At 37.5% G+C, this 13609-nt stretch overlaps 1 protein-coding gene across 1 annotated transcript in view; it reads left to right on the forward strand.

The window, feature by feature from the left end:
* Positions 1-13609, forward strand: part of CLNK (cytokine dependent hematopoietic cell linker) — a gene marked incomplete at its 5' end in the record, with an annotated part of 116047 nt that overhangs the window by 81970 nt on the left and 20468 nt on the right. The window contains one exon of the mRNA XM_082461950.1: positions 9177-9310. Coding sequence (XP_082318076.1) covers positions 9177-9310 — 134 coding nt within the window. The remainder of the gene's footprint in view (positions 1-9176; positions 9311-13609) is intronic.

Genomic DNA, 13609 nt, shown 5'->3' on the forward strand with positions numbered 1-13609 from the left:
TAGTTTTTAGCACTTGTTATCATTGGTGGATTTCTTTATTGGTTTGTTTACTCTCTTCTTTTTTTTTATTACTTTTTAATTTTTTAATTTTAATTATTTTTTTATTTTTTAATTTTAATTCTTCTCTTTTCTTTTCTTTTTACTTATTTATTTTTCTTTCTTTTTTTTCCGTTTTTCTTCTGAACTGTGTGGCTGACAGGGTCTTGGTGCTCTGGCCTGGTGTCAGGCCTGAGCCTCTGAGGTGGGAGAGCCGAGTTCAGGACACTGGACCACCAGAGACCTCCCAGCCCCATGTAATATCACATGGCAAAAGCTCTCCCAGAGATCTCAGTCTCATTGCTACGACCCAGCTCAACCCAATGGCCAGCAAGCTCCAGTGCTGGATGCCCCATGCCAAACAACTAGCAAGACAGGAACACAACCCCACCCCTTATCAGAGAGGCTGCCTAAAATCATACTAAGTTCACAGTCACCCCAAAACACACCATCGGACACAGCACTGCCCCCCAGAAAGAACACATCCAGCCCCACCCACCTGAACACAGGCACCAGTCCCCTCCATCAGGAAGCCTACACAAGCCACTGAACCAAGCTTACCCACTGGGAGCAGACACAACAAACAATGGGAACTAATAACCTGTGGCCTGCCAAAAGGAGACTCCAAACACAATAAGATAAGTAAAATGGGAAGACAGAGAAATATGCAGCAGATGAAGGAGCAAGGTAAAAACCAATCAGACCAAACAAAAGAAGAGAAAATAGGCAATCTACTTGAAAAAGGATTCAGAGTAATGATAGTAAGGATGATCCAAAATCTTAGAAACAGAATGGAGAAAATACAAGGAACATTTACCAAGGACCTAGAAGAACTAAAGAGCAAACAAACAATGATGAACAACACAATAAGTGAAATTAAAAATTCTCTAGAAAGAATCAATAGCAGAATAACTGAGGCAAAAGAATGGAAAAGTGACCTGAAAGATAAAATAGCAATAACTACCACAGAGCAGAATAAAGAAAAACGAATGAAAAGAATGGAGGACAGTCTCAGAGACCTCTGGGACAATATTAAACACACCAACATTCAAATTATAGGGGTCCGAGAAGAAGAAGAGAAAAAGAAAGGGTCTGAGAAAATATTTGAAGAGATTATAGTTGAAAACTTCCCTAATATGGGAAAGGAAATAGTCAATCAAGTCCAGAAAGCGCAGAAAGCCCCATACAGGATAAATCCAAGGAGAAACACACCAAGACACATATTAATCAAACTAATAAAATTAAATACAGATTAAAAATATTAAAAGCAGCAAGAGAAAAGCAACAAATAACATACAAGGGAATCCCCATAAGGTTAACAGCTGATCTTTCAGCGGAAACTCTGCAAGCCAGAAGGGAGTGGCAGGACATACTTAAAGTGATGAAAGGGAAAAACCTACAACCAAGATTACTCTATCCAGCAAGGATCTCGTTCAGATTCGACAGAGATATTAAAACCATTACAGACAAGCAAAAGTTAAGAGAATTCAGCAGCACCAAGCCAGCTTTACAACAAATGCTAAAGGAACTTCTATAGGAGGGAAACAGAGAAGGAAAAGACCCACAATAACAAACGCAAAACAATTAAGAAAATGGTAATAGGAACATACATATCAATAATTACCTTAGATGTAAATGGATTAAATGCTCCAACCAAGAAACATAGACTGGCTGAATGGGTACAAAAACAAGACCCATATATATGCTGTCTACAAGAGACCCACTTCAGACCAAGGGACACATACAGACTGAAAGTGAGGGGATGGAAAAAGACATTCTATGCAAATGGAAATCAAAAGAAAGCTGGAGTAGCAATTCTCATATCAGACAAAATACACTTTACAATAAAGACTATTACAAGAGACAAAGAAGGACACTACATAATGATCAAGGGATCAATCCAAGAAGACGATATAACAATTCTAAATATTTATGCACCCAACATAGGAACACCTCAATACATAAGGCAAATGCTAATAGCCATAAAAGGGGAAATCAACAGTAACACAATAATAGTAGGGGACTTTAACCCCCACCTTCACCAATGGACAGATCATCCAAAATGAAAATAAAAAAGGAAACACAAGCTTTAAATGATACATTAAACAAGATGAACTTAATTGATATTTATAGGACATCCCATCCAAAAACAACAGAATACACTTTCTTCTCAAGTGCTCATGGGACATTCTCCAGGGTAGATCATATCTTGGGTCACAAATCAAGCCTTGGTAAATTTAAGAAAATTGAAATCATATCAAGTATCTTTTCCAAACAACACTATGAGACTAGATATCAATTACAGGAAAAAAAAACTGTAAAAAATATAAACACATGGAGGCTAAACAATACCCTACTAAATAACCAAGAGATCACTGAAGAAATCAAAGAGGAAATCAAAAAATACCTAGAAGCAAATGGGAATAAAAACATGACAACCCAAAACCTATAGGATGCAGCAAAAGCCATTCTAAGAGGGAAGTTCATAGCAATACAATCCTACCTCAAGAAACAAGAAAAATCTCAAACAACCTAACCTTACACCTAAAGCAATTAGAGAAAGAAGAACAAAAAACCCCCAAAGTTAGCAAAAGGAAAGAAATCATAAAAATCAGATCAGAGATAAATGAAAAAGAAATGAAGGAAACAATAGCAAAGATCAATAAAACTAAAAGCTGGTTCTTTGAGAAGATAAACAAAATTGATAAACCAGTAACCAGACTCATCAAGAAAAAAAGGGAGAACACTCAAATCAACAGAATTAGAAATGAAAAAGGAGAAGTAACCACTGACACTGCAGAAATACAAAGGATCATGAGAGATTACTACAAGCAACTATATGCCAATAAAATAGAAAACCTGGAAGAAATGGACAAATTCTTAGAAAAGCACAACCTTCTGAGACTGAACCAGGATGAAATAGAAAATATAAGCAGACCAATCACAAGCACTGAAATTGAAACTGCTTAAAAATCTTCCAACAAACAAAAGCCCAGGACCAGATGGCTTCACAGGAGAATTCTATCAAACATTTAGAGAAGAGCAAACACCTATCCTTCTCAAACTCTTCCAAAATATAGCAGCGGGAGGAACACTCCCAAACTCATTCTACGAGGCCACCATCACCCTGATACCAAAACCAGACAAAGATGTTACCAAAAAAGAAAACTACTGGCCAATATCACTGATGAACATAGATGCAAAACTCCTCAACAACATACTAGCAAACAGAAGCCAGCAGCACGTTAAAAGGATCATACACCATGATCAAGTGAGGTTTATCCCAGGAATGCAAGGATTCTTTAAAATATGCAAATCAATCAAGATGATACACCATATTAACAAATTGAATGAGGAAAACCATATGATCATCTCAATAGATGCAGAAAAAGCTTTCAAGAAAATTCAACAATTTATAATAAAAACTCTCCAAAAAGTACGCATAGAGGGAACTTACCTTAACATAATAAAGGCCATATATGACAAACCCACAGCCAACATCATTCTCAATGGTGAAAAACTGAAACCATTTCCTCTAAGATCAGGAAAAAGACAAGGTTGCCTACTCTCACCACTATTATTCAACATAGATGAATGAATGAAATTAGAACACTCCCTAACACCATACACAAAAATAAACTCAAAATGGATTAAAGACCTAAATGTAAGGCCAGACACTATAAAACTCTTAGAGGAAAACATAGGCAGAACACTCTATGACATAAATCACAGCAAGATCCTTTTTGACCCACCTCCTAGAGAAATGGAAATAAAAACAAAAATAAACAAATGGGACCTAATGAAACTTAAAAGCTTTTGCACAGCAAAGGAAAACATAAACAAGACAAAAAGACAACTCTCAGAATGGGAGAAAATATTTGCAAACGAAGCAACTCACAAAGGATTAATTTCCAAAATATACAAGCAGCACATGCAGCTCAATATCAAAGAAACAAACAACCCAATCCAAAAATGGGCAGAAGATCTAAATAGACATTTCTCCAAAGAAGATATACAGATTGTCAACAAACACATGAAAGGATGCTCAACATCACTAATCATTAGAGAAATGCAAATCAAAACTACAATGAGGTATCACCTCACACGGGTCAGAATGGCCATCATCAAAATATCTACAAACAGTAAATGCTCGAGAGGGTGTGGAGAAAAGGGAACCCTCTTGCACTGTTGGTGGGAATGTAAGTTGATATAGCCACTATGGAGAACAGTATGGAGGTTCCTTAAAAAACTACAAATAGAACTACCATACAACCCAGCAATCCCACTACTGGGCATATACCCTGAGAAAACCATAATTCAAAAAGAGTCATGTACCACAATGTTCATTGCAGCACTATTTACAATAGCCAGGACATGGAAGCAACCTAAGTGTCCATTGGTAGATGAATGGATAAAGAAGATATGGCACATATAAACAATGAAATATTACTCAGCTATAAAAAGAAAGGAAATTGAGTTATTTGTAGTGAGGTGGATGGACCTAGAGTCTGTCACACACAGTGAAGTAAGTCAGAAAGAGAGAAACAAATACTGCCTGCTAACACCTATATATGGAATCTAAAAAAAAAAAAAAAAAAATGGTTCTGAAGAACCTAGGGGCAGGACAGGAATAAAGATGCAGACGTAGAGAATGGACTTGAGGACACGGGGAGGGGGATGGGTAAGCTGAGATGAAGTGAGAAAGTAGCATTGACATATATACACTACTATATGTAAAATAGATAGCTAGTGGGAAGCAGCTGCACAGCACAGGGAGATCAGCTCGGTGCTTTGTGAACACCTAGAGTGGTGGGATAGGGAGGGTGGGAGGGAGACACAAGAGGGAGGGGATACAGGGATAGATGTATACATATAGTTGATTTACTTTGTTATACAGCAGAAACTAACACAACACTGTAAAGCAATTATACTCCAATAAAGATGTTAAAAAGAAAATATTGCACAAATTAAAAATAAAGAACAATTAAAGAATGGAACAGCAGTGTTAGTGAAGTGGGATGGTCTTCAAAGACATGAGTCCAGTCAAGTACCCTCTCACTGGAGTGGATCATTAGTACTGGGGTCATGTAGATTGTTCTCTACTCATCTTAGAAAAAACAGGTTGCTTAAAGAAACGGCCTGGGGTGGACGAAGGAAATGTTTTGGCCTCCAGTGCCTTCAAATACCATTAATTCCTTTTTTAGTCAACAAATATCTCACTTTGCTGTACAGCAGAAACTAACACAAATTGTAAATCAACTATACACCAATAAAAATTAATTTTAAAAAATATTTTTAAAAACAACAACAAAAAACCAAATATCCACGAAGCACATGGTTTATGTCCCATTGGGCTGGGCCCTAAGCATACAGAATAGAGACAGCCCCATCCTTTAACTACCCAGTGCTTGAACTCAGTGATGCCATCAGCTTACTGAGTGATGTTCATTCTCCTGGGTAAAAATTCACCCTTGGGTCACCAGTGCTTTGCAGAAATTAGATGTACAGAAAATAGCACACAATCCAGGCACACATAGAGTTCTGAGTCTAGTGGGCTCACTAAAGCTTACTGGTTTTAAGTTGAACGCTTCAGATGAGGGAGACAGTACTCTTCACTTAGACTCATGAAAACTACTTCTCTGTCAATGTAGGTATCATTATCCTTACCTAACAAATGAGAAAAAATTTTGAAAATATTCAGTTACTCTTGATAGCTAAGTTACTACTTGATAAACAGACTTTGCTCAATTCTCTGATAAATGAATTCAAGCTAAGCTATTAAGAGCCTAAGTAGATGGATCTCAGGACAAAAAGAAAATGATTTTGTTATATTGGAAGAGAATCCAGAAAGGTTTGGTGATACTCCAAAATAGTAACATTACTCTCTAAATTTGGGGTGGTGGATGATTTCTTTTCTCTTTTGTTTGTTTTAGTTTTTGTTCACTAATGTTTTCCTTTCTATCTGCATTTTATAAATGTTCTTTGAAATATATGGCTCTTTACTTAGAAAATTATTTTTTCAATTTTATGTAAGGGTAAGGTTAAAATTTGCTAATAAGTATGGAGAGCTGCTTAAAACACAATGGTTTTATTCTAAGTTTCAAAAGAAACGTCTAGAGCTGTTTCTCTAATAACACTAACAGCAGTAGCATTTATTGAGTGACTAGTATGGCTCAGGCACTGTACTAAGCTTTATATACATGAGAATTTTCAAATATTAGTAAATATTGATATCACTATGGTTCTGCAACCCATACCGTTTTTATTAGGCTACCCTAATTTTATTGCCCACCTACACATTGTTCTCTCCATTGTTCTTCCAATTACCCTGTGTCAACCTCTTTATTAATGTAAGCCTCCATTCTCCAAGTAGGACAGTCCTATTTCTTGCAGTTATAAAACTCAAATGCAATGTTTTATATAAAGAAAACTTTCCAAAGATTACTGCCATTACTTAAGAACAAAATCAATTAAATACTTGTAGGGGATTACATACTCGGAATTTCATTCATTTATTAAGCAAAAATCCATCCAGGCCTTCGGGGGAAATAGCATGGCAAAGTTGTTTTTTTGTTTGTTTGTTTTGTTTTCTTTAACTCATTCTCTGAATAGACTACAGATTCACATAGCTGTTTCCAAATTCTTTTTCAAGTAGGATTTTTAAATATTCAAGCAAGGCACTCAGAGTTGAAATATATTAAATCAGTTGCCACAATATCATGAAAAATTCATAATCACTTAACTCTATTATGTATGCCACACAAACTGATATGAAATGTTGATAATGGTTATTTTTTACTCTCAAGTATGTTCTTACTGTTTCAATACATGTTGAAAAGATAGTTACAGCCATTTAAATAATGTCTTTATGTATTGATTCACCATGATTTAAAATAAAGTTGTTAAAGTCATTTTTTTAATATTTCAATAACTCTTAGTTTTCTCTTGATTAGGATTTGCCTGGTCTATGGTTCTCCGTCCTTTCATTAGTGATCCTTTTGTGTCATTATATTTCAGATGAGTAATTAGCACAGAACTGGAATTTTTAAACCAATCTGCATCTGATTTTTTAAGTATTAAACTTACACTGTTGATATTTATTGTAATTACTAATATTTTTGGATCAATTTTTATATTTTGTTGTGCCTCCTATTTGCCAATTTTATTGACTTTTTTTTCTTTTCCTGCCATATATTGGATTCATTTCTTCTTTACTCCTCTTTTTTTCTCTTTCTAGAAAGTTATACAAATTCTATTCTTCCATTGCTTACCTTCAGTGTTTAGCTAAATAAATAAATAGCATGCTTGAATTTTTTAAAACTCTGAAGTTCATATCCTCTTCCCAACAATACAGCAAACTTAGGATGATTTTGCTCTGATGGTATGGATTCTGTACTGTGTTTGAAAGTAGAGCTCTTTTCCTTATAAAATAAAATTTGAAAAGACAGAGATGTCTTTAGCATTGTTCCTATTTTTAGTCATAAATTGGCGAGTGAAATTAACTTACTATGATGAACGTAATTTCAACTTTAATTGATCAAACACTTTTCTAAAACAAACATTTTGATACATGTAATTCCCTATATTCTTAGACTCCTCATTAAAAGCCACAATCCTTGGAACCCTTGAAATAGAACTTTCAATATTTCAGGAGTATTCTTTGCTCTTCTTAGTAAGCCTACAGAGAAATTTGACATTTTGATGACAAACAGCAAAATAAATACACATATAACTTGCATTACAATAACTGGCATATAAATATTTGCTAATGTTTTATTTAGTATTTTGCCTCAAAAATATACTGTGTGAATATAACTATTCCATTTTTTTCAAAGCTCTTATTAATCTACTGACCAGAACTATAACTTTGGTTATGTTTTTTAGACTGAATTAAGGCTAAATAGCTTATGATTCTGCCTTCATACTAATCACCCTTTTTCCATTTTATATGTTATTACTGTCTAATATTTTATTTTGATATTGTTTTTATACCCTCAAAGCCTTATAATTTGTATACAGTTAATCCTTGCTTTAAATTACTAATGTATTTATAAATATCTTTTTTTAAGTATTCCTTCTAACACCTCACTCCTTCCTTGTGGCCTTAATTTCTTGAAATTCATCTTTTATTAGTGTTTACTGGAGTGACACAGTGGAAATGTTATTTTTATTGAAGTATATAGAGAAAATACCACATCAAAACTGGACAAGTGTTTCAATGAACTTTTTGTATTCTGTTACTTTAAAATCCATCGATCTATCTTCCCTTCTAAAGAATCTTTTACACAGGCATGATTTTGTAGCATCATATATTAGTCACTTGGAAAACAGTGGTTCACAGACCTGAGCAGATATTTTCTATGTTAACATATTTTAGTACATAATATTGTTTTAAATCACATTTGCACGTAACACCTCCAATCTCATCAGAAAAGTCGAACTGTGGATATGTTATTCAGTCACGGTGGCAGATACAAGTTTCTCCAAATTCCAGTTTGCACTTGAAAAGTCTAATTTTAAAATTGGCCACAAATACTACCAGTTGCTTTCCATGAAGTGACAGGCTTACTTGTTCATTTTTATTAAAGTATCTGCCAACTGCCCAAGTCTGAATAATGATAGCTTGTGTTAGTCATTCTTTCAGGTTAAAAATGATGTTCCATTAAAACAAAAATTTTTTCTTTTACATTTAAAAAAATGGTGTTTTCTGAGTTGGGAACAAGCTTGGCTTGTTAAAGAAACTGAGCAGAGTTCATTATGGCCAAAACGGTGTGGAGGATGGGGGCTGGATGAAGAAATAAGAGAAAGATTATCTGGGGCCTTATTGACAGAAGATGAAACGTTTGGATTTTCTTCCAGGTGTAAAGGAAATCATGGAAGGATTTGTACTTGGGGGCGGGGAGGTGGCAAAGTCAGAATTACATTTTTTAAAGATGACTCCGGATGCCCTAAAGAGACAGGGGCAAAAGCTGAAGCAAGAGAACAGTCTAGAGGAGACTGCTGTCCAGAGTGAGATGATGGTGCTACAGACCAAGGTTGCCATAGACACGGGAGGCAGTGATGGGTTCCAGCTCCTTGTCGGAGGGACGCAGTCTGAGACTGTAACGCAATCATAGTTAAATGTGAATTTATTTTTCCAGATCGTAAAGAAAGCGTGCAGTCCTATCCTCTTCAGAGATGTCAGTCTCCAGCCAGCTATGGCCCTCTGGAAAATTCGCTATGTTGTAAAAACACGAGCAGGAAGAAACCTTTCCCCACAAGGTCTGACGAAAAGGTAAAACAGACACTTCTCTGCAATATTTTTCTAGATGAACTTAGCATCTAAAGAGAGCTTTCTTGAACAGTGCTTAAAAGGAGATCATTATGACTGGATCTGAGTTTTTCCCTTCTGGCTATGTATTATTGGGGTTTAATATTTTTAAAGTATTTTGCTATATAACATTTTGTATTGCGTTTCACTAGATTCTTTAACTTGCGTATTTCCAGATTCTAAAAGTGCTTTTTTAAAATTAATCCAAAAAATAGAGATTTAGGACTGTTTTGTATTTATTGACTGTTCAGTAATCTCTTAGAATTGATTGGGATTTACATATTGCAATTGTTTTTCCAACAAAAGATCCACGTATTGTATGCTCATTTCATTTGAACAGTCTAACAAGCATGTATTGAGCACTTATTCTATACCAGACAACCTGCTAGAAGTTATGGTCTCTGCCCCAGAGGAGACATAAAGAGGAGGGAGAGATGAAAATAGACAGTAGCTGGATTCTTGCTTGCCCTTCATTTATTTCCTGGTCTCTTTCTAAAATATTCTCCATCCCTACAATCAGTTCTTCTCAGACCATGTTGCACTTATACCTACCTATACAGGGGGATAAATCTTTCTTTGTAAATTCTATGTTCTTTCCTCAATCACCTTGCAACGTTACTTATTAAAGTCTTTCACAATAAGGTACAAAAAGACGTGCTTCTTCTGGGTCTCCATCCCATATCCTTGTATGCTCAGGGTTCTGCTACAGAGCTTGCAAAAGATTTTAAGCAGAAGCAGAGCACATAGAATACCTCTGTGGTCAATTGCCCATAATCCCTATAGTGTCCCAAGCGCCATTGGTTGTCCTTATATTTACATAAATTTTGACCTTAATTCTAAAAGAAGTCTCATACTGTTAAGTTTGACTTTGGGGAATGTTTTGTACGTAATTCTTTTGTTGCCCTTTCTTACATACCTGGTTTCCTTTTCCTCATCATCTCCTTCATAAGCGCTGGAATCCCAGGGTCCTAACTAGATGTCTATCCTAAAGTCACATCCCTCCCAGAGCCTGGATTCCTCAAGCATGGGAGAGGCTTGCACTAAATAAGGACTGCCCTGATTTCAACTATTTGAATGCACCGTTATGATCTGTGGCCTATCCGTGTACTGTCAATAATAATGTTATACTTACTCAAGTTAACTCTTTTTTTCATTTTATATCACTACTCCAAATAGAAAACCAGTATTGCATACATAGAAAGTAATCTTTCTTTTAAATTAATTTATTTTATTTATTTATTTAGTTTGGGCTGTGCTGGGTCTTCGTTGCTGCGCACAGGCTTTCTCTAGTTGCAGTGAGCAGGGACTACTCTTTGTTGCGGTGCACGTGCTTCTCATTGCGGTGGCTTCTCTTGTTGCGGAGCACAGGCTTTAGGCACACGGGCTTCAGGAGTTGTGACATGCAGGCTTCTGTAGTTGTGGCTCACAGGCTCTAGAGCACAGGCTCAGTAGTTGTGGCACACAGGCTTAGTTGCTCTGCGGCATGTGGGCTTCCCAGACCAGGGATCGAACCTGTGTCCCCTGCATTGGCAGCAGATTCTTAACCACTGCACCACCAAGGAAGTCCCAGAAAGTAATCTTAAAACTAATTGCAGGGCTTCCCTGGTGGCGCAGTGGTTGAGAATCTGCCTGACAATGCAGGGGACACGGGTTCGAGCCCTGGTCTGGGAAGATCCCACATGCCACGGAGCAACTGGGCCCGTGAGCCACAGTTACTGAGCCTGCGCGTCTGGAGCCTGTGCTCCGCAACAAGAGAGGCCGCGATGGTGAGAGGCCCGCGCACCGCGATGAAGAGTGGTCCCCACTTGCCACAACTAGAGAAAGCCCTCGCACAGAAACGAAGACCCAACACAGTCATAAATAAATACATAAATAAATAAAAGACCGTGAATTTCTTTAAAAAAAAAAAAAAACCTAATTGCAGCATTCTACTTCTAGGTATATATCCAAAAGAAATGAAAGCAGGGCCTCAGATTTTTGTACATCCATCTTGACAGCAGCATTATTTACAATAGCCAAGTGGTAGAAACAACCCAAATGTCCATCAACAAATAAATGGATAAAGAAAATGTAGTAACATTATTCAGCTGTAAAAAAGAATGAAATTCTGACAGGTGCTACAACATAGATGAACCTCAAAAACATGATACTAAGTCAAATGAGTCAGACACAAAAGGACAAATATACGATTCTAGTTATATGAGGGTAAAATAAGTAAATTCATAGAGACAGAAAGTAGAATGGTGGTTACAAGGGGCTAGGGGAGGAGATAATGGGAGTTGTTGTTGAATGTGTACAGAGTTTCAGTTTGGGATGATGAAAATATTTTAGAGCTGGATCATGATGATGACTGCAAAGAAATGTGAATGTGCTCAATGCCACTGCATTGTATGTACAATTGAAAATGGTTAAGTGGTAAATCTTATGATGTGTATATTTTATCACATTTTTTAAAAAAATTTTATTGTAGCTCAAGCAAAACAAGGCTATTAAATTGTAGCAGGAGGGGTGGGATAGGGAGGGTGGGAGGGAGGGAGAGGCAAGAGGGAAGAGATATGGGGATATATGTATATGTATAGCTGATTCACTGTGTTATAAAGCAGAAACTAACACACCATTGTAAAGCAATTATCCTCCAATAAAGATGTTAAAAAAAAAAAAAATTGTAGCAGGATGCCATGACTCCCTAATGAATCTCAATATAAGGAGAGATTAGAAATACCAGAGAGATATTAAGGACAAAATAGCACCAAAATGAAATATCCCTCTTGGATTATTCAAAGGGCTAGAAAGAGAACTGAAAGGGAACCACTTCTCCCCCCAGGTAATTCAGAGTTATCTAATGCTGTGTTTGAGCAGCACCTAAACTCACCAGCCAGCACTCATGATCACACCTGGAGAACTACGGGGTTATAAAATCTCTAAGTGTCTTCCAGCTTGAACAAATAAACAAAGTCAGAGTAGATGAAGCACACCATGACTGAGCCCTGCCAAGCCCCGGGACTGGCAGAGAGGCCCCCCAGAAGCAGCAGACGACTATCAGCTCAGAGAGCTCCCAGTTCTGCAGAGAGATGCCCTTTGCTTCTGGAGCCTGTTACCTGGCTTTGCTGGAGTGGAACAGGTCCTGCCTCTGGACCTTCCAGCACCAACCCTCCCCTAGGGGTAGGGACTAGGTAAAGGAATTCATTCCAAAGGAGGCCTCAAATAAGAGGTGACTTTGCCCCCAAACTTGATGGAAGAGAATGGCAGAGCCAGGGAGAAGGAGAGTGAGGAGGAGGAGGGATTCCAGGCAGCGGGGCTAGCTCATGCCAAGCCCTGAAGCTGTGTGTGTCCAGACTACAGCAAGCACATCTGACTTGTCCTCAGACTGGGGAGCGGGGGAGGGAGAGGAAGTGAGGCTGGAGAGTTGGGAGGGAAGCTAACTCATGCCTTTCCCAGGGGCACTCACATGTGCTTGGTGTACCCATCCTTGGAAGGATCAAGTCTGTGCTGGGAGGACCAGGTACTTTGGGAGACCAAAGACCTGATGTCACATCCCTAGTTCTTGCCACATGTAACAGAAGTTGACTTCCTGAGCCTCCACTGTCCTGGCAATGCCTGCCTCGCAGGATTCTTGCAGGCATGAACTGGGATAATGAATGAGGGATGTCCTTGGAGACGTTGGACTCATGCAAAGGATTATTTAATATTACTATCCTTGGGACTCGGCAAAGGAATTGCAGATCCATGGTGCATCTCTGACTGCCCTTCCTTCTCTCTGTTATGTGGATTTTACAATCAAAATAAATAAATTAGTATAAATAAGGTAGTGTGGCACAAGGAGAAAGCCAGACAGACTAGTGTTCAAATCCCAGTACTACAACATGGGACTTTAGGCAATTGGCATAAAGATGCTCTCAATCTGTACCTGTCTTCCTCTCCCCTGCTGTTTCTATGGTGCCTGGGGCCTCATAGGGATCATAAACAATATATATCCCACCTCAATAAGCTTCAGCAGGTACAGGTTCAGACAGCATTGACAGATAAAGGGTTTATTATCCATTTTGAGTTTGGTGCCAAAGCAACTTTCTCAGTAGATGGAGTGACATTTCTGGTTACTTTCAATGACAGACAGATTTTGTCATGCCAATTTCATAATTCCTAAGCTGCCATTACTTTTTCTGTGTCTATCTCAAGATCCAGGGACAGAAATTTTATACTGCATATCTACCATAAATCCAACTGTGATTTGGCACTAGTGGAATAAAAACAAATTTTAATTAA

The sequence above is a fragment of the Balaenoptera physalus genome (genome assembly GCF_965194825.1).
Source record: "Balaenoptera physalus genome assembly, chromosome: 5".
Taxonomy (NCBI): Eukaryota; Metazoa; Chordata; class Mammalia; order Artiodactyla; family Balaenopteridae; genus Balaenoptera; species Balaenoptera physalus.